The sequence below is a fragment of the Anolis sagrei genome, chromosome 6, assembly GCF_037176765.1.
Source record: "Anolis sagrei isolate rAnoSag1 chromosome 6, rAnoSag1.mat, whole genome shotgun sequence".
Taxonomy (NCBI): Eukaryota; Metazoa; Chordata; class Lepidosauria; order Squamata; family Dactyloidae; genus Anolis; species Anolis sagrei.
The window spans coordinates 106,562,184-106,585,177 of record NC_090026.1 but is presented as its reverse complement, the minus strand read 5'-3'; the positions used below and the strand labels follow the sequence as shown (position 1 = coordinate 106,585,177).

The 22,994-nt window shown below is 36.6% G+C and overlaps 1 protein-coding gene across 8 annotated transcripts in view; it reads right to left on the bottom strand.

Annotated features, from left to right (window-relative positions):
• Nucleotides 1–22,994, bottom strand: part of CACNB2 (calcium voltage-gated channel auxiliary subunit beta 2) — a 174,800-nt gene that overhangs the window by 3,783 nt on the left and 148,023 nt on the right. For 5 of the 8 annotated variants that reach the window (XM_060782361.2, XM_060782354.2, XM_060782359.2 and 2 more), the window contains 8 exons: nt 22,913–22,989; nt 16,357–16,490; nt 13,198–13,278; nt 12,852–12,910; nt 11,703–11,812; nt 3,354–3,505; nt 1,785–1,880; nt 246–431 (listed from right to left, as the gene is read on the bottom strand). In XM_060782361.2, coding sequence (XP_060638344.1) covers nt 246–431; nt 1,785–1,880; nt 3,354–3,505; nt 11,703–11,812; nt 12,852–12,910; nt 13,198–13,278; nt 16,357–16,490; nt 22,913–22,989 — 895 coding nt within the window. Of the gene's footprint in view, nt 1–245; nt 432–1,784; nt 1,881–3,353; nt 3,506–11,702; nt 11,813–12,851; nt 12,911–13,197; nt 13,279–15,683; nt 15,746–16,191; nt 16,212–16,356; nt 16,491–22,912; nt 22,990–22,994 lie in introns of all 8 variants that reach the window. The other 3 variants (XM_060782355.2, XM_060782360.2, XM_060782362.2) reach the window with 2 other exon arrangements.

Here is a 22,994-nt window from a genome sequence, read left to right as displayed (position 1 = left end):
ATTTTGAGTTCAGCCAACAATACACATGGTTAAAATAGGGGCTCTTTAAGAAAAAAAAAACATTTTAAAAACAAAGATTTGTGCCTATAAATGAATATTTCCATTTGTATCGGATCTGAAGTTGAAGGGAATATCTGCAATATTTTTATACTTGGAACTGCATTCAGATTTTGAGTTCAGCCAACAATGCTTATGTTTAAAATAGTGGCTCTTTGAACAAAAACATTTTAAAAAACCATTTGTACCTGTAAATTAATATTTGGGCCTGGGTTGATGGGAAGAGTGGCAGTTGCCAGTGTGCGAGCGAGAAGCTGGTTAGAGGGATGGCTACTAGCAGGATGTGTGGACTTCCAATAGGCTTCCAAATAATCAGCTAGGTGTTCACAGGCATCTTCAAGCTGGTTCTCATCCAGAATTACATCAAACATTTCCTATAAATACAAAATTTTAGTCAGAACAAGCACAACACTGAAAAAAAATCATGAATCAACTCTAATGATCAAGCTGGAAATATATTCACTATACACAAAAGAGATACCTTTCTATACTAATACATTTTACATTGCTTAGGTTGTGTCTTTATTTTTGAATGCATTCAAATCATTTCAGATTTTTTTGTTACCGTAAGGCAGTGGTTCTCAACCTCGGGTGTTTTAGCTTACGACTCCCAGAAATCTCAGCCAATTTACCAGCTGTTAGGATTTCTGGGAGATGAAGGTCAAAACATCTGGGGACCCACAGGTTGAGAACCACTGCCCTAAGGTGAACCTAGCATGGGGTGTTCACCTTCCTCTGAGGCTGAGAGAGTGTGATTTCCTCAAGGTCCCCCAGTGGGTTTCCATGGCAGAGCAGGGATTCAGACCCTTCTCTTTAGAGTCCTACCACTTCTCTAGCTGGCCCTTTATATGTAAATATATTTTAACTTAATAGTAACAATAATAATAAAATAATAATAAAAGAACTTTATGTATATACTATCCTATCTCCCCAAAGGGACTCAGATAAATATATCTGTTCTTTTTATTCAATTTCATGGGCTGCTTTTAATTCTAAAATTAGAAAAACGTAAGATTCAAATGCAATACATAATGAAGTACAGCAGCCTAGAGGTTGACTATATAATACCTGAATTACTGAAGTATCGCCGGGGGGGGGGGGGGGGGAAGGAGGATTATGAGTTTGATGGGCACAAGAGGGAGATATATGGTAAAAAGGGGGGGGGGGACAGGGAAAACATGTCAAAAACATCCAAGAAAACAGGAGGCAAAGGCAAAGTTGTAAGATTCCCATTACGAAATGATATTTGGACAAGAAAACTACCAATTGAAAATTTATTCAGTGGCATCACGAACCGATTGAGGAACTAAGTGTGGCATGGACTTCATTGTCTATTTCCTCTCCTCATCCAACTGGGTTGCAGGTACAAACCCTTTTTGTAAAGCCAGTGATTACACAAATTGGGAGAGTAAGAGGGAGGCCTGATTGATATCTGCCTCTTGCTTCCTTACGATTGGACTTTTCTGATTATTAATTTAGATATTTTCATCTGCAGCCAACCAACATGGGAGTATGTTTAAGTCTAGTAATGTAACATGAGAGGGTTGGCGTGAGAGGGTTCTGACTGCATACAACTGAAAATGGGTCTGGAAGAATTGCAGAGGCTTCCATCTTTATGACTAGAAACTGCTATAAAATAAACATTTGGAGTCAACCTCAGTTATTTTTTCATTGGTAAAAAAAGGAATTCCAGTAACATATTTTCACTAGTCTTTATAAGGACTTACTGGAGGGCACTGAGCTAGCTTATCAGCTGCTACCATTTGAACATTAAGATGCTTAGCCTGAGATTTGCCTCGAGATTTTATCAATCTTTGTAAAACCTAAGGGGAAGAAGACAAGAGTTAAAATATGCAAGAATGTGAAAGTAAAATAACAAACTTGGAACTGTAAAAACAGGACACATGCGTGGATGTCCAATAAGAGTATTCTTATATTGTTAAAGCAGAAACACTGGGGAACTATGATCCATCCTTCTATTCCATTGTTCCAATAGCGGACTATCTTGTAATTCTTTGAAATGAAATAAAACGATTCTACTGTATTTTCTGGCGTATAAGACGACTGGGCATATAAGACAACCCCCAACTTTTTCAGTTAAAATATAGAGTTTGGGATATACTCGCCATATAAGACTACCCTTCTTCCATCGCGCAACAAATAAAATTTTTAGAAACATCAGATTTAATTTCAATATGGTAATTTTTCTATTACCATGCCTCCTTCTCTGCCTCTCAGATCTCACACATGCATGCCTACACCGCTTCACTGCAGTCCTCAGGAGCAAGATCTGAGAGGCAGAGAAGGAGGTACGGTAATAAGATACAAGGGTGGGCCAGACGAGTGAAAGAGGCATGTTTTTCTGGGCACAGTGCCACTCTTATCTCTTTTTTCCATACTCCAGGTGTCCCGGACACCTGCAGCATGCTCTGCCCTTCACTTACACCTTCCCAGTGAGGCGCCCCCTCACCTCATCATCAGGACCACGTTTAGTCACTTCCTTCTCGAATCCTGGTGAGTGGATTTTCTTCTACCATACTTATACAGCACTTGTACCCTTATACTTGTACCTTATACTACATACTTGTACCCTTGCTACTTTCATACGGTCGCCACATGTGGCTGTTTTTGAGCTCCCCCACCATATGCAGCGACTACAGATTCTCCAGTCTGACTCAGAAGTTTCAGCACCCACCCTATCAGGCGGCACCAGGTGTATAAGACAACCCCCGACTTTTGAGATAATTTTCCTTGGTTAAAAAGTCTTATACATCAGAAAATACAGTATTTTGTTCCTTCATGAGGAAAAGATGTTTCCCTTTCTTAAACATTTATGACATATAAATGTTTCTTTTCTTGAACAATTCCATAGTTATTTTCCTTGATGTTTTGTTTCAGCTTTTTACAAAGACAGCACCAAATCCCCTTTCTTTTTTGTTAAATCCATTTCCTTTATGTTCCCGGACAGATTCCTTTTTCTTTGGTCTAAATTAGTAACACTCTTAATCTTTACCCTCAATCTAAATGCTAGTCCAAACTGGAATAGACTCACTGAATCAATTACTGAATGATAAATAAACCCCATTTATTGAGAGAATCCATTATAGTTGTGCTAATCAATCCAAATTAGGCCTGTGTGCAGATAACTGGGAAAAAACGCTTGCATTTGCTCAAAATTATAATACGTTAATATTTACAGTCACCTATGTTAAAATCTGTGTGACCTCAAAGTAGAGTGTATATCACTGAAAGCAAAAGTAAAACTAAACATTGAATTGATATCTGAAAACATTTACCTTTGGAGAAGAAATCTTTACATACACTATAATAGGAGCCAGAGAGGTTTTGCTAAGTTGAGCTGGATGATTAATAGTATCAGCATCAAGTACTACCAGTTGTAGTGTCCTTGCTAGTTCAAATATTCTTTCAATTTCACTCTGAACTTCAGCTATAGAAAAGGAAAAAAGCCCTAATTATGATACTATTTTTTATTTAAAAAAAACCACTTTTTAACGAAATGAAGAAATGACACAATAAGGTGTACAGCATCAAAACCTAGGTCATTAATACACACTTTGAAAAGGATATACTGCACTTTACAAAACTAAGCCTTTGCTACTATTGAAAACATCTAGATTACTAACAGATTTCTATTATTTCGGTATCCATCAAGAGATGTACATACTGGAGCGAAAGGTTTCAACATTTTCTCTGATCCATAATAATTCCTGGTGTTCTTAAGAATCTGGTCCTCAGGTACAACACTGCTATGTGGTTCTTCATCAGACAGATGAAGAACCACACTTAATATACTATGCTGCCCAAGTCCCATTTACTATCCGTTATGCTATCACAGAAGCAAACCAACAGTCAAAGCAGAAGGAAGGACAAAATCATACCCTCGCTGTTGTCTCAATGAAAGATTTTTGATGAACTATAACCAAAAGACTAGATAAAGCCAGCCCAATGCCTCTATCAATAGCCATCTTCCATATGGTGTGTTTAATGTTTTCTGTAATTTACTATAAAATCAACACTGTGATCCTGTTTGTTGGACAGAGAAAATCAATACAAATGTGAGATATAAGTTTAAAAATTACAATCATTGTTGAGTGTTCCCCACCTTCTTTCACAAGCCATTAATATTCTTTAAAAACAAACAAAAATGGTTACAAGGTACCAAGAAAGTCCAAAATGAGCCCAGACATTTGCTGTAAATCAGGTTAGAAAAATAAACAAGATGAAGTGGGCTGTTAGAAATAAACAGACCATATTATCTAATATATCATATGTATAATATAGCAAATATATAATATTCAGCTACAACTGTGCTGTACCTGGACATATACACGCATGACTATCGCAACTGGACAGGAAGTAGGAAACTTTTTTAAAGCAAAGCTGACATCAGCTGCTATTTAGGGACAGGCTAAATAACAGGTCAGAGAAAGGGAACCCTCTTTTTATTGTCACTGGCACTAAATATAATACAGTATCCTCAACAGCGCCTACAGGCCACGGAATGGCAACTTTGTGCTGCCCTGTATCTACCTAATCTGATCTAATCTGTCTATAACTGTGTCTATCCTGTTTTATTTTAGATTCAAAGTTTCATCCTTCCTCATGATTCAGGACTATTTAAGGGTCAAAAAAGGTCTCCTAGTTGCATCCTAGCAAACCTAGATGATCTTCACGCATATATGCTTTGGCAGCAAGATGTTAGCTTTATTAATATTTCAAGGAAGTAGGATTTAGCAAGTAATTCTTTTTAGCAGGGTTATTGTTTTATAATTTATAACGCCAATATCATTTTTACAATACTGAGGAAGAGACAAAAATATGGTGATAATTTACTTTAATGAAGTGTCAGTTTAAGAATAAATTATGGCATGACTCTACAAAAAGCTGAGCACTTTTATATTATGACTCCTAGTAAGAGAGTTAAGTACAATATTCCATTGGCAATCTTATGTGTCTATTGAAAGCACATTTATGTATCCTAAGATCACAGTGTGTAGTAGACAAAGTGGAAGAAAATAAAAATGAATGTGCTTTTTAAAATTTGAAATATGTTTCCTTACTAGTGCATACAGTGAAAACATGTCTGAGGACTGCTGAATTATCCATCTGGGATCTGAAATATATCCAGATATTTTCCAGTATTCTGTAGAAGATATCCACATAGCAAAGATATCTTCTAAAGTCCCTTCCTCCCACAAGATTGCTAAGATCTGCAGGTGCCGGTTGCACCATATCTCCATCTCTTTACTCTTTGGAAGCACACAAATGATCAAGTAATAGGGGCGGCACTGCTTACAAGTTGGGTGTTTTGGGGATGAGACACACAGCAGGCACAATACCAGAAAAAGTAAGAATTAAATAATGTGGAACTCTATCAATTCTTGCTAGATTTTTCAGTGATGATTCCACACATTTTGGTCCCAATCCTGTTGTAGTTCATTCTGTTGCATCCAACTCACATCTGTTGATGCATATAATGACTCACATTGGCAAAAATGCCTAATCGTGTTTACATTAGCAGTATGCCTCCATATATATATTCAAAATAGTCTGGAGTCTCATTGTACAGTGCACAACGATTTCATTGTGTTTCGCAAGTACATTATTAACATTAACTTACTGGTTTGGTTTTTTTTAAAAAAATGAAAACATTTTCTCAACATTGCAAATAATCAAAAATTCCATCAGCATATCCCACATCAAACTCTATGATTTAAAAATTACCACTGTTGTATAATTTATAAACTCTAAGAAAGCTGGCAGCTTGACACTAAATATCATATCAACAAAAGAATGTGATTAATTCTGTGATGGACATGAATTTCCTTGGCTTCATGGCCAGAATAAGAAATGGGGAAAAGTCACTACATGACACTTTTTTGACATGACAGACAATTTTCTCAATACACATTTCAAAACACAACGATTTAAATATTTTGCACATGGACTTTAATCCTCAGACCAGGTTGTTTTTTAAAAACAGAACTGTTGAGAAGTCCTGCCATGTGACATGAAATTCTTCCTCAACTAGGAAACTATTCAGTAATGTTCAAAACAGCAAATGTCTTAACCTCATCAAGAAGGGAAGAAAATTGTCAGATGACTAAATTATCTTGGGATAGATAAGTTCAGTACTTCCCAAACTTTGATCCTCCAGCCGATTTGGTCAATAGGAATTCTAGAGCTCAAATCCAAAATAGCTGGAAGGACAAAGTTTCGGGAACAGTTCATCAGTTTAAGAAACCATTACTTTTGTATTACTCGAGACAATGTTGTATCTCGTACAAAGAATTAATTCTAAAGCATGTTGCAAGAAGTAGACTTTAGCATTTTTGACTCCACTGGCAAGCAGAAATGTCCCATCAGTTTTACTTGCAAAACTGGGATTACATTTCTACTGATTTTATGGGGACATATTAACAGGTGCAATATATAGGGTTAACTTACTCATCTTAATATTACCACAAGTTGCTGATGAACGCCCTTTTTTAAAACCCAGAAGAATCCCTAATCATTTTCATATAAATATTACATTCTGAAACCAGATCAGAGTTCACTTTTTCAATCCTCAACCTTAAGTATTATCCAGCCCCACCCTGGAACTATTCCTTCACCCCAGGACTTTTTCAGGGTGGAACTTTGCCTGGCTTGGAATCCATCTAATGCCATGAATTCCCTTTCTCTCCCTCTATGCTCTACTTTCATCTATTACCCAAATCTTGTTTTCTTTTAACCTGCAATGATCATTTAGATTTCCCTTACAGTGACCTCTCCTTTCTAATTCTTGCCCCAAATTGACCAATTACCAGGGGCCCATAGTATGCACTGCATGTTTAAGAGGTGTAGATGCCACACATTTGAAATTAGGGTCAGAACAGATGGACATGCACATGCACACACTCACACGCACACACAGAAACACATTGATTATGTTCTCTATTTCTAGTTCAAAGAAAGCTATATGTCATGTCCAATGTGATAACTATTGTTACATTCCTGTCCTAATTAGATATGGGGAAGATAGCTGGAATTCACTGGGGCAGTTACAAATGTATAACCTAGCGTTACACATTTACAACTGGTCTGTTCTCATGCTCCTGTATAGAGACCATGAAAGTCCTCCATTCTTCACCAGGCAGCAGTCACTGTAAGTGAAAGAAAACTGTTCTCCTATTTATCAGGTGGCATCTGACTGATATGAGTAATCTTTGGTGTGAGGTGGAATATCTAACAGAAATCCGGCTTTTAGCTGTCACACCAGAGATTGCTCAAAAGAGCAGGCATAAATGTCAATTAGCTGCTTCCCAATCGACAGAAGAACAGTCCCCTGTCAATCACAGTGACTGCTGCCTAATAACTGAGGATAGGTCGGGAGATCAGGCTGTGAGATACTACTTAGCTCTGTAGCTAATGTGATTATGTAATTAAATGAGTTAAACAGAATTCTGGCTGACATTTGGTCTGCATATCTAGGTGAACCTATCAAATTCACATTTTGTGAGATGATATGTGAAAATCAAAACACAAGTATTCTTTAGAGATAACACTACACTGTATTATTTGATGATGTTATGATACAGAAACCATGATTTAGAAATAATGGAAATTTTAACATCTTAAAATTATATATTTTCAATGCTAACACTACAATAAATCTGGTTTGCATGCATATTTTAGGTGAAAAAGTAATCACCAACTAGACATTGATTAAAATATGCAGATTCTTCAAACACATAGGTTTAAAATGCAATCTACATACAGTAACAAAACAATTAAATACCGTTTCTAAAGCAACATTTTCAAAGCTAAACACCTCTATTATTCATGTAACAATGTGCAAATCCATGGTACAACTTCATTGTACCATGGAGATCTATGGTAAGAAACAGCTTCAAAAAGCCTTTTCTGTACATGTTCATTTATTATTTTGGCAGGACCAATTTTAGATACATGATTCAGGTGTCCAGTTTTCATGTCAACTGCTACTTTATTTCAATTTGGCAACATTTTAAAGACTCCCAAATAAACTATACAAATTACTTTAACTGTTACAAAACCTGCTATCCGAAACAGATAGTGGTTTTGTGAAGTACAAAACATACTGAACACATACACAAAAGAAAAAAAACAATTAGCACCCATATATACATACCCAAAACATCTGGATAGGAAGGGCATTAATGAAGCAAAGAATGGAAAAACCCAAGACAATCAGGTTCTTGTCCAAAGCATACAGAATGAGATAAGGTTACAACAAGAGCAGCTAGAAATGTAACGTACATGGGGAACAAACAAGAGAAAGGGTTGGGTTTTTGAAAGTGACACAAAAATGAAGCAAAAGCTACAGATTTGGCTCAGCAAAATAAAGATGCCACGTATACACAAAGAGAGAGATATGGTTGCTGAGTTTTCATCATGTGTTTTGAGTGAAGCCATCTTTCTGAAAGGACTATACTTTCATTTTTTGAAGAAAAAAAAGAAATATATCTGCACTGAAATATATAGAATAAACATGAAAAAGGCAAGGCTAATTATTGACCAGTGAGCAAGGCCCAGATCAGAAATGGATCATATACTAGAGAACACCAGGTTGCATTTACTAAGTTTATACATTACGAATACAACATGACTAATTTACTTAGTAATATTTAATGCCCATAAATGCTTACATCTTACAATCTGAAATGAAATAGCTATTTTGAAGTTGCAAGAATAGCCAAGGTCTCAGGACAAAGTCTGAAAGTACATGCTACATCCACCTTACTAAAGCTAAGAAGATCTCTTTCTTTTCAGCACCTGAATGGGAGATTACTGGACATTTCATATACACTACCTTCAGTTTTGTGATGGAAGAAAGGATGGATACAACTATATTAAGAGCAGGTTGCATACCTGTAACTGTTGTCATCTATGAACTCACACATCTGGTCATTCTGCACCTGTGTAGAGATCTTTAGAAGCTTCTAGATCTCCTGTTTTAGCAGAAATCTTTCCTCCTCACTTGCACACATATGAACCAAGCATTCCCACCAAAATTCTGTTCCAAATCATCAATTGGGAGACCCAGGCCCCATCTTCAGCGACCACTGAATGCAGTTCAAAGTTAGCTTCAAACTATGGCAAGTTAGATGACAAACACCCATAAAAGCAGGCGAAAGAAAGCCCTTCATGTGCATCAGTGCTCTGAAGTTTGTGTAACCACCATCCGGACTTCAAAGTGATTCCAGGATTTCCTATGTGCACAGTGAAACCACTTGTTTCAAAACTGGTTTGAAACTGACTTAAGTGGTCCGTGTAAATGTGCCCCCAGAGGGAGAAGAGTGTGAGGTCACAGATAGCCATTTGAAGAACCAGTTACAGGTAGGCAAGCAGTTCTTCTTCACGATCTCTGTGAATCACAAATATGGGAAACAGCTGGCTAAAATTACTAAGGATAATGCCACTCTGAGTCCCTCGAGGGGTGAGAAGAACAGGATATAAATAAATACATAAATAAATGAATAAAGATAGTGGGTCATGCCAGAATCAATGATAGCACTGCCCTATCAGGACCAAGCTTCCAGTTTGCAAAAATGGAAACAACTGCCACCACAAACTGAGGAAAAACCAAAATGTAGAATTCTATCATGATGCAATTGTGTTTTGGCTGGAACACAGAGTTTATTTACATACAGGCGGGCAGATAGCCTACTGCCAAAATAGCTCTAGGAGCTCCCAAAGAACTCTCCGCAGGTGAAAAATGACCCAATGTGTGAGTTATAGAAATTGCAAAGATGAAATAACGTTGTAAAACGTTTTGAAGAATGGCTACATTTTTTGTATGAGTAAAACAAAACTTCAAGAAGTGGTAGTTCATACATAGTAATTAATTTGATTTTGTGGTGATATTAAATAATATCCATGGCCTTATGAATCTTAGTAATCTAAACTTTAGTAATCTTAAGCGCTACGTTAGGTGTACCTGAAAACTTGGCCATGAATGGCAGAAACTGGATGACTGGCACATTACTAATTGACAGGACTAAAACAAGAATCAGTGATTGCTTATATCACTGAAGAAGTTAGCAATCCAAAGAATTGAGCAAAGCAATCACAGATGAATATACAGAAACTTGTAGATAAAAACTCTACCGCTGTGTAGGAGCAAAAGAAGCTTAGCATTTTAAGAATCAGTGTGATCATGTTCAGCATTTATGTCTATACAGAAGTTCATTTTTGCTGCAGAACAAGCTATGACAACCAAAACTAAGTTCACTAGAGCTCCATATGCATTTATTTGATTTTACAGGTTTCTTTTAGACCTATCACCTACATAAATGGCAGTTTTCATTAACATTTGAAGTTGCAAGTTGGAGAAGGAGCTTGCTGACATAGAAAATCAATATCTATGCAATAGGTCAACCATATGCTAAAACTTTGCTTTGCCCCTCAACTCACAAGTAAATAATAAATCTGTGTTACCAAAATATGTACATAAATTTTCAGTGGCTGGAACAATGATGGACTAGGTTCCAGAATTACAGTAGCAACACCAGAAATGACTTGTAGTTTCTCAAGTCACTTCTGACATGATAAAAAAATAACAACAAGGAATAGTACTTCTGGATAAGCAATATAGGTTTACTAAAAGGATGTACCACTGAACAGTGTGCCTAAATTGGTGTGGTAACTATGCAAACCTCAAAATGACACTGGTTTGCAATTCAGTCTGTTCTAGATCCTGGGAAGTGTAGTCCAGCAGAATCTGAAGAACTGTAGTTTTCCTACTGCTTCTTTGGAGAATGCTACAAAATTAACTGCATGAATATATTATATGATCACAGCTTTGTGGAGTAATAGGTTTTCCCACGGAGTTCAAATAAGGGACTGTCAAAATGATATGACATGGTGATATAGACATGGCACATATGGTCTTTTAAAGCTAAAATAGTAAACAAATACTGTTGCCTAATTATAGATATGGGAATGAGAAAAATCTTCACTGAATAACATTAATTGGCTAATCACGTATTTTCACACCTCAAAAGAAAGATTTGCAAAGGTTTTTCTTCATTATGTAGCAATAAGTTTTTGAGGCATACGTATGAAGCAAGGTAATTTCTAACAACCAAAAAGAAGGAATATTGGAACCATTTTGGAACACTGAACATTCTCTTTTGAAGTGGTATTTTATTTGGAAGAAATTATAGACACCCAACCAAGATATATTGGAAAAACTTGCTAGTATTTCAAAACATGCACATACGTTTATGTGCATTAGCCAGAAAGTATATGTACTAGCTCAGGATAGCTATACTGTAGCAAACTTAACATCAAAAAGAGAACATAGTATCTAACCAGTGTCTATGGCTTAGGCCTGGCTATATATAACTGAAATGCAACTCTCAACAGCTCTAGCTATCACTGCCAATGATGACCAAAGTTGAGAATTACCCTTCAACATCTTGGAGGGCACATGTTATTCCCACCCCTGGTCTATATGGAATATATCTGGCTTCCATATAATATTCTAGTGCTAACACTGGCATTGTATATGGAGTTAATGTGAATAATCCTTCCCCCATCACTGCTTTGGACTGTAATTGTTAGTGGCTATTTGTGCATTACTCATGTCATACACTTACCTAAACTTGACCTTGTATTAGATCGTTCTATTATCGCATGCTTGCTGGGATTGTTTAATACTGAGCGTTTGGCAAGCGAGATGTCTGCTGTGACCCGTGTAATTGATATACTGAATAAGAAAGAAAAGAGGAGTTGTATTATGATTATTTGTTCAGGATCAGTCAGATGAACAACCATGAATAGCCTTCCCCAATAAAACACAGTAGCAAAGCTATTCAGTGCCCCACACATTTTTATATATACTGTTTTAGCTTTTTCTGACAAAATACAAAATATTGAAACCATGTCTCTGCAAAGCACTATTTCTGAAACACCCTGAGCATATCATAAGCAAATTTAAACAGTATGAGTACGAGTCTGAAGCTTTGTCTTATTTATTTATTTATTTATTTATTTATTACATGCATTTCTACCACACCCTTTTCCCCCCAAAGGGGGACTAAGGGCGGGTGATTTGTGGGTGTTGCTTCCACTTTTTATGACAAATTCTTTTAAGCAAGTGCACATTTTTTAAAACAAAAGTGTGTGGTTGGAACATACTTAATCATGTATAAGAATTGGAATTATATAGAAATACAGTTGGAAAAGACCACAAGTGCAATCCCCCGCCATCCAGTGCAATTTCCTGCCATGCAGACAATCAAAGCATCCATCCTCTGTATAGACTCATTAGTGATTGCTATAATGCTGTAAATCTTTGCTGGATATTTAAAGAAAACAGTTTAATAAAATTGAAGATCCCTAAATTCCTTGCTATGTTGCTCACCATTTGAAAGTGGGTTCATACTAGATTGCCATTATCCTCTTTACTTTTGTTTTTGCTATATGCAAGAGATAGCACGCCCTGAAGAGTTCTGGGGCTACAGCTTCTTAGCTGGAATTGGATTAAAATAGGCGATGAAAGTTAATTGTATATATGCAATTAACATCAACTTTTGAGTCCACTAAGTTGTGAAGAAGCCGGAAGGCTGAGTGAATATTAAATTATTTAGTTCCTTTCCTCTGTGTGCTCCCAAAATGTTCTCTTTCAAAACTTATCAGTGAGTGCTTCCAATGAGCTGTAGACAGTAGTTTCAATAACATGTAAATATTATTTTAATACAAATTTAGATGCATTATTTAAATTGTAAAGTTTATCAATTACTTACCGCCCTTCAAACCTATGTTTTAAAAAATCAAATAATGCTTTTTGCATCATATCTGTCACCTGAAAGTAAAATAAAAAAAAAAATTGACTCACAAATGGTTACAACATGAAGGTTCTTAATTACGGTTTTAATTTATATAGCAAAAAGTAATGCTTCATAATCTAGGGAAGCCACGTACAAATTCATATATCACATATCTTCAAAATTGTGTACATTTATCTAATTTTAACTTGCATTAGAAAAGAAGATATAGAGATATCTTAAGTGGATTCCTTTCACAGCTTGACATAGAAAAATGCTATATATTTTTGAATAAAATGAAATATGCCCCTTTGGACTTTCTCACCTCATATCCCTTTAAGGAAGGCCCCACTAAGACTACTGGTCGCATAGAAGGCACTACATCATATGGAGGGATGTGCTCTGTCTGATAAAGAGAAAAAGCACTCTCAACATCTAGTTTCTATATACAAGCTATTTTTCTCATAGGTTAATTAATGAATTTCTCAATTGTGCTACCAAAAAGGAAATGTGAGAATTATCCTTCCTCTCCTCCCCCACCTCCCTCCAGCTACGTCTCCCAAAAACAATCTTAAAAGGCTAACAACATTTTATTGAACTGTATGCTTTTGTCCAGATTTATTTGAACAGCTTTTAAACAAGCTATATTAAATTCCCAAATGGAACATCTCACTGATACACTCAAAATATTTGTAAAATCTAATAATGTAATTAAAAAAATCAGAGACAATAAGCAAATAAATAAAAGGAAAGAACTCATTCACTCCATAGTGATCCTACTGTTAATTCATAATATCACATTAAAGTTTTAGCAATCATACCTATATTTTCAAGGCTATATATTAGACCGGCATATACTTATGATAACTAATATGATTATGTTAGCAACTGCTCAAGGGTATATTAAACAAAACCTAGGACAGCAATCTTTCCTTTCTGGAAGACTTGCTGACATTTTCCCCATGGTAACAAACACAGTTTCAAAAATAACTGGCTTCATGTGTCATGCAAAACCTATGAATGGATAACTAACCATTCAGTGTGTAAAATGTATCATACAATTAAGTGCAAATATGTGGCACTTCTTTTTTTGAAAAAAACCCACACAAAACAGGCCAGCACAACTAACACCACAAAAGTGGCTTCTTCAAATCATTGTTTCAGTTTTGTTTCGTTTCCTGGCAGAGGGCAAAATATTTCAAATTCAAAACCACCAACCTGGAAAATGCTTAAAGGTAGATATGCCAGATCTATTTTTCAAGGGACTACATAGCATAAATACATCAGTCAACATCAGAGATTTTTGTCATTGTTGATTGTGTCAGTATTCAACATGTCCCAAGTGTAAACATAATAACCGCAATAAAGTAGAATACAGACATAGACAAACATGAATATATCAACAACACAAAAAGCCACACAAGCAACCATTTAAAGCAGTCTAAAACATGAAACATACATTTTTATCAGTATTTCTTTCTGTTTACATGTACATTTATCACATAATTGGTAACATAAGAAGCATGATGGAGAGTGCCGAAGGCATCAAAAGCATGTGAACTTAATGTGCCAGATTTCATTGCTTAATAGCAAGACTTATGCATGTGTTGTGTGATTCTGAAGAAATGCTTACAATTATATTTGCTATGAATTTAATTTAATGCATGTATTTCTGTAGCAGCCCTTAAGAACTATGTCACAACTTTCTTGCATTTAGCATTTGAGTCCCCCTGGGGTGAGAAAAGCGGTATAGAAATATTGTAAATAAATAAATTTCAGTGCCCTGCTAGAATATAGTCATGTCTCATAGTGGCTATCTACTAGCTAATTGTAGCCCTTGAAAATTAGGTTAGGTACACATATTACCTTATTTGATGGAATACTGGTACTTGTTAAAATTGTATGGAATGTTCCACCATTTCCCAGCTCTACTATGTTATCAGTGATGATGTGTTAAAGGACCAAAATGCATTACAATAGATCTTGGCCCTTATGTTATATTTCAAGATCATGCCAATGAACCAATGGATTTTTCTATTTTATGGCTACACTCTGCTTTCTAGGTAGAGTTAATTGGAATGCCCATCCAGATCATAGTTAACAAATGTCAACACATGACAAGAACAAGTGATTTTTTTAAGATTTGGAAAACTCTGTTTCATATAAATAAAATTAAAAATAATTAATAGGTGCTGCTTCTAGAACTGGTCATTGCTAAAAGGAAAACCAAGAGAAAGAAGAAAAAGATATATGTGGCTCATAGTAATAATTGCCTAAATATTATTGATTTTTATTAACTGCAAATAGTCCTTGTCTTGAATAAAGATAATGTGACTACATTGTAATCCATTATCACTCTGTAAAACAGTAGTCAAAGTAACCATGTTATTGATAAAGAAAGATAATAGAAGCAAACAAGGGAATTTTTTTAATTCAAAAAGAGTAGTGAGTAGGGGTTTGCAGAAGACTAGACAGCCATGAGGATTAGAAATCTGTAGTGTTATTGAGCATAGACCACATTGTTAAATCGCAGTACCTGGCAGATATTTAAGCTATGCATTGAAATATGGTGCACATCTATTATTAAAAGACCGTTGCCTAAGTCTTTAAAAGCACCTTGAACTTCCTAAAGGAGTGAGAAGACTATGATGATGCATCACATTTATCAGCCTCCCTATGAAGTAGCTGTGATTATTAAAAGAGCTACCAGTTCTGTCACCTAGCTGGCAAGATGCTAAAGTTTGACTGCTGGAGGAGAAGGCAGGAACAATGGAAAAAGAATTTATATATGACAATAGGAAAAAAACTCACAGTAGACCGCCAAAACAAGCCTGCAGTTTTCCACTGGTCTTGCTCATCTGCAGATTTTGCACCTAGTGGATTAGAAGTTTAAATGCTGACTAAATTAAAAATTGAAAGTTCTTTTTAAAGAACAAGATGAATATCTGTTTAGATTTAACAAAAATGAATTATAATTATAAAACTGAATCACAAGTTTTTAAAAATGTGGAAAAATGACAAAGAATATGCATGCACTAGAGAGGTGCATTATCTGATCTGGTCAAAGTTTTCCTTCTGTGGATGTTTAAAGAAATTCCCTTGGCAGCCTATTATTCCATCAAAAAGGGAAAGTACCATAAGCAAAGTTTGACTGAGTTATTCATAGGGCCTAGCCTGCTTGTTTTGTTGTATTAGATTAGCTAGCAGTTTGGTCAGTTTCTTCTTTTGTGGTACATGATTGCATTATATAAATGATAAGTGATGATGCTAATGATGCCAGTGGCAGGAAAAAACACCGCTTGTGTCAGCATAAACTTACCGATTTCTGCTTCTGCTTAGCTACAGCAGCATGGAAAAGAAACAAAGAATAACAAAGCATGCATGTTATTGGCTTGTCAAAGGACATAGACAGTCAACAGGACTCAAAATGTGACGTAGTGCAGGTGAGCAGGTGTACAGACGGCAGCTTGGAAGTAGGCGTTACCTTCTTAAAGAAGGGCATTCTTTTCTCTTTGGAGTGGGGCGAAGTGACACTGTTTGCACTAGGTTTGGGGGAGCGATGGTTTGCTGGAATATCAATTTCTTCTGCATCTAAACCAGTGGCATCTATGTCTATTGCTATATATAGATAAATAATGTAAAGTTATCAGATGGAAGGGAAAGGAGAAAAATGTTATAATGAAACATAAAACAACAGTATCCCAGGTTAGATGATCATAAGGAAGATGGGTAAAAACAAAAAAGGGGTATTTAAAGGAGCAGAACACAACAGGCTTAAAAACACACATCCATAATTATGTATACTAACTGTAATTTTCCAAATTTGCATTGCTAGATTCACAAATACAAATGTATCCTCTGTTTATACTGGTATATTCACTTTAAAGAATTACTGAAGAATCATATCAGCATACCGAATTCATGATTGATCTTTTGAACTTAGTGATGTAGGCTAGATCATAGGAAATTCCCAAATCCAACTGGCATATATTAATTAATCTCAAGGAATAATTCATAATATACACCATTCTCCTTAGGTAATACTGATATCTGTCTTCTGGTTTAATGCATTTCCTGGTGCAAAAATTACCAAAACCCATTAGTGGTCATGGAAGCTTTATAAAGAGATCATAGTGTTAGTTGCAGCCAAGAACCATATATTATTAATATATTCTAGAAACCAGATTTCCTTTTTATGTTGGACTTTCAAACTATTTCCAGTGAGGTATGTAGAGCTGAGAAATCAGGAAGTTATCTCACTTAATTAGAAACATTTGTTTAGAAAAGGTGTACAATAAACAGAAGATACCTTTATATTATGTTAACTGCACATTAGCAAATTATGAGTATTTTAAGGGAGCAAGAGGAAAAAGGAGGAGGAAGGAAAGCACATTCCAGTCATAACAAATGCCTGATGAAATGGCTTTATTAAATGGGTCTGAGTGATAATGAGGCAGAGTTGGAAAACGAAAGCACTGCAAATGTTTGGCTTTATCTTCATTCCCAGAAAATGTTACTCTTTTAAATTTTAAGCTCTCCAGGCTTAAAATTATGCCATGCTGCAAAATACCTTCCTTAACAGTATTCTTAAATATAATATTATTGAATTAGTCATAAAGTGGACAGTAATAATGGAATAAAACTCTCCATCTCATAGAAGTTATGACTGGTAATTCTCCTGAGACTTCAAAAAAGAGTTCAAGAAGTCCCCTGGTCAGTCTTGCCAATATCTGAACCAAATTTAGCAGAACTTATGCCCTTTCTTTGTAGCTGTGTTCAAACTTTGGAGCGTAATCCCCAGGAGGCCTGACTAACCCTTGCTTGATGTCCTTCCATTCCACAGCTTAAAAGAGAATGTAAACAAGGGACCACATTTTAGCAGAGCATAAATAATTCCTTATAACTAGATTAGAAAGTTGGCCCATTTGTACCTATGAGCATAACGGTCCACCACAGCTCTCAAGAGTGCCATGAATGAGTTTAAACAGACACATTGTAGGAAAAGCCAGTTTGCATGTGATATCATTACCATTTAGTGTGATGAGAATGGCCCTAGTCAAGCCTTGCCTAGCACACTTGCTCCCCCACAACTATGACAGACAATTCAAAGCATTTTCCTTCTGTATCTGATTAAATGCTGCTTGTCAACATGTGACAAACTATGTTTAATCATAGATAGTGTTAGTGTAGACAAGACATCGTATGTTACTTATTTCTTACATTTTTCAGCATTCACAAAGATTGATTTAGTTCATTTAACGTTTTGTTTACAAATCTAGACAGCCATATATGCTCATGGAGAAGCACTCAATTTTTATTGTTTTTAGTCACCTAGCAGAACATACAATGCAGTCTTAAAGGGAAAGTCCATGCTTCTAGATTGATTGCAGTTAAAAAAAAATGCAAACCTTTTGGTTTATACATGTTTCCCCACCCCCAACATTATCAGACAAATCTGACTGTCTAAAGTTGAAGCCTTCAAAAATAATTCTGGATTATATTTTGCTAGAAAAAGAAAAAATGATAATAAAATGAACAATTATTAATAATATATACCATATTTTATATCAAAACTCTAAAAGCTCAAACTTGAGGAAAGGTCTTGCACATTTCATGTCTATAATATGCCAACTGTTGAGTAAACCCATTTCAATCTCAAGTCTTTCAAATTGCCTCCCTGAAATGCTTGTTAAGAGATATAACACAGGATATAATTATAATTGTTTTCGTTGTTGGAATACCATTTATAATCAGGCAGTTTCATTTGTTGGGTATACAAAAATAATACACAATAAAAAATCCTACATTTGCAAATCATTAGAATTATTTTTCTGTAGTTTTTGCCAAGTGAAACAAACCAGAAAAATGAACAAATGTTTTGACCTAAATCTGAAAAACATAGATTTTTTTGTAAGCAAGGTTTAAGACAGAACTGTATATAAAGAGCCTTAAAATGACTTGATTGATTTAGTGAAACTGACAAAATATAATTGATTTATATCAAACAACTACTGTATTGAGAAATGCAATGTTACAAAATGTTGGACAATATACATTTGAGAAGTCATGCGGGTCCCTTGAGAGATTTTGTAGGTCATACAAGAAATTAACAATCCTCTTTCCTCTATTAGACAACATTTATGATTCAGAAGCCTTAGGAATCTTAGCAAAATATGCTGAAAAATACCACTAAGGAAAACCACAGAAAGTATCAGGAGCAATCAATTTAATATTTCCATTCTGAATTACCTATATCAAAGTGTCAGTGATAAGTGAAAACATTTTAATTGGTAAGTAAAGAACACGAGTGATTTCACCAATCCTTTTTTTAGACCTCAGAGACAGACCAAAATATCTGTAGAACATCAAAAGAGTGCTGCTAAATGAGATCAAAGATTATTGATTGATTCATTCTGTTTGCAAAATTATTAGAAAATAAATCACTTGATAATAATGATACATATTAAATAATATAAAATTAATACAACTAAAATGATAAATAAGCCAACCTATATTGGTTACAGCTCAAGAGGGTGGTTTTAAAATGAATCTCTATCTACGTATTGCTTGACATGCTAGCAGCTAGCCTGATAAAGACAACAAACTCATGCAACCATCACCTGTTAACTAAATTGGTGACATCTAACTAACTTTTTTTCATGTCAGGAGTGACTTGAGAAACTGTAAGTTGCTTCTGGTGTGAGAGAATTGGCAGTCAGCAAGGATGTTGCCCAGGGGACGCCCGGATGTTTTACAATCCTGTGGGGGGCTTCTCTCATGTCCCTGCATGGTAAGCTGGAGTTGACAGATGGGAGCTCACCCTGCTACTCGGATTCAAACCGCCAACCTTTTAGTCAGCAGTCCTGCCGGCACAAGGGTTTAACCCACTGCACCACTGGGGGCTCCATCCAACTAATTGGACTTATTGAATCAGATTATTGCATATATATGATGTAACAGATGCTGGATTCTACATAGGCAGAAGCCATCACAAGGTTCCCTTGAAGTGTTGGAATGAGACACAACCACATGCCCCACAACTGGGTATGGCACTGGTTGCCCATTACCCCATACTCCCATAAGGTGCAAAGTTCTTGGCGTACAACCCATTGCCCACTCATTCATGGTTCCATATGGGGACTGACTTTCAAGAGGGTTTGATGTGACCCAGGCCTCCACCTTCTGTCAACTGAATCTGGGTTCAATACTAAAAACTGCCTCAAGTTGTGATGAAAATTAAAGAATCATATGCATAAGGAGCAACACAAACTCACATGACAGTAAGCAAAACAAGGGAAAGGTGGACAGGAATGAAACTTAAAGCTAGCTAATAAATTGAAATCTGGGGACTGGCTTACAGCTTAGGAAGACTTAAGTTCCCCTTTCACTCCTCCTTTCTAGCCCACCTGCCAGTGCTTGATTAGCAAGTTTCCCTCACATTTCCAAAGCCTGCACACAAAAGGGGAATGTTCATAGCACCTAAAAGATGTCCCCTCCTGTACTATGACTGTGATAGCCAAATGACAATTTTCAGTAAATCGGGAAACACTATTATGACAGTGACCAATCAAATGCCTCTGGAAGGCCCAAAAGGCAGGAAAATAGTTACTCTTCTTGATCTATTATTTCCCAGAAACTGATATTCAGAGGTAAGGTTCCACTGTTCCCAAAGGCCTCATGCAATCTCCTTATAGAAGTAGTGACCATTAGCATATCTAGTAATAGAAAAGTCAATGTTCTACATTAGAACATAAGGTGTTCATATTATTATTATATTCATTCATACCCCACTTTATCTCCCCAAAGGGGACTCAAAGCGGTTTGACATAAAAGCATTAGTATAAAATTTAAAATATAAAAATATGCAAACATCAAAATAAAATTAAACACAAACAACACTAAAAAATTCACATTTAAAAACAATTAAAATATATTCCAAGTAAAAAAGATTCAGTCAGCAACCCCTGATTAAATCTTAAACACCTTCATCTTTAAAGGCCTGTCTGAATATAAAGGTTTTAGCCTGCTACCAGAAAGACAGCAAAGAGGGGTCCATTCTGGCTTCCCTGGACAGGGAATTTTAGAGTCGTGTGGCAGCCACCGAGAAAGCCTGCTCTCTTGTTCCCATCAACCAAGCTTGAAACGGAGGTGGGATCAAGAGAAGGGCCTCCTGAAGATCTGGGAGGTCTGGGAAAGTTTGTACAAGAGGATGAGGTCAGCCAAATAGCCTGGACCAGAACTGTTTGGGGCTTTAAAGGTCATAGCCAAAACTTTGAATTGTGCCCAGAAATAGTGGAGCTGCTGCAACAGGAGGGTTATCCACTCCCTGTAGCCCAGGCATGTAGCCGGGGGGGGGGGGGGGCTTTAGGGGCTTCAGCCCCCCCCCAAAATTCTCATGGTGGTTCGCGAAAAGGCCTTAGTGGTGCATTATTTAAACTGTTATGTTTATTCATACCATGACCTGATCACCATACTCAATATATCCCATATGCATGGGGGTATTGGGGTAATGATACAAAAGGTTTGCTAGGCTAGACCCTCTTTCACTCAGACTCAGCCCCCCCCAACCCCCCCCTGAAAAAAATTCAGCCCCCCCCCCCTCGAAACGAAATCCTGGCTACGGGCCTGCTGTAGCCAACCCAAGTTAACAACCTGGCTGCATCTTTTTGGGGCAGCTGAAGTTTCCAAGCACTCTTCAGAGGGAGCCCCATGTAGAGCATGTTACAGTAATCCAGATGGGACGTAACTAAGGCATGTATCACCATTAACAGATCTGGCTTCTCAAGTTGGTTCAGTTGGTGCACAAGTTTTAATTGTGCAAAGGCCCTCCTGGCCAGCACAGATACCAGGGCCTCCAGGTTCAATGCTGAGTCCAGGATGACCCCCAAACTGCATACCTGTGTCTTTGGGGGGAGTGTAATCCTGTCCAGTACAGGCTGGATCCCTATTCCTTGATCTGCCTTATGACAGATGAGGAGTACCTCTGTCTTGTCTGGATTAAGTTTCAATTTGTTTGTCCTCATCCAGTCCATTACTGATGACAGGCAATGGTTTAGCGTAGTTATAGCAAAGCATGCAGTCACATTTTCAGTTATAGGCTTATGTTCATTTTGTTTGCCTTGTAATAAAGGTAAAGGTAAAGGTTTTCCCTGACATTAAGTCTAGTCGTGTCTGACTCTAGAGGGTGGTGCTCATCTCCATTTCTAAACTGGAGGAGCCGGTGTTGTCCGTAGACGCCTCGAAGGTCATGTGGTCAGCATGACTGCATGGAACGCTGTTACCTTTGCACCAGAGCGGTACCTATTGATCTACTCTCATTTGCATGTTTTTGAACTGCTAGGTTAGCAGAAGCTGGCCCTAACAGGGGGAACTCACCCCTCTCCCTGGATTCGAACCAATCTTTCAATTAGCAAGTTCAGCAGCTCAGCGGTTTAAGCCACTGCGCCATCAGTTATAGGATATATACTACGTATCTCTTCTCTCGAACTGGTCACTGTAATAAAGTGAACTTGAACTTCCTATACCTACCAGTAGATAACTAGTGGGCTGTGAAATCAGTTTCCATAGCCAAAGACATAAACTGAATCATTACTCTAAAACAAATATGTGGATTAGCAAGAATAATGTACTCTCCATATCCTTCACTACATCAGCAACATACTGAGTCCGGCATGTGGCATCAGCAGGGCTTCACATTGCTACTTCTGTCTCTACAGCTGCTGCAACTACCTGTAGCTTCTTTCTCTCAACAACAGCCAAAGAAGGAATATGCCATTATATATGAAGGAGAAAATAAAAACAGGTCACACACACACTGTGTTTCATATATATTTCACAGATAAACTTTGGGGATGCATATGTAAGCAACTTCTTTCAATTTCTTGTTTACAGTGAATACATAATTCTTTTAAAAGATATCTGGAATAAAATATGTTTTAAAAAGATGGTTCTTTGTTACCTCACTGAAAGAGAGATTATATCATAAAAATTGTAACATGAAGGAAGACAGTAAATATGAAAAGATAAGATGACCCACTTACCAGATGAAGGAGGTGTAGACTTTCTGGAACTAGGTACTACATCACCCAAACTAGACGATGAGTTTCCTCCTGATTTACTAAA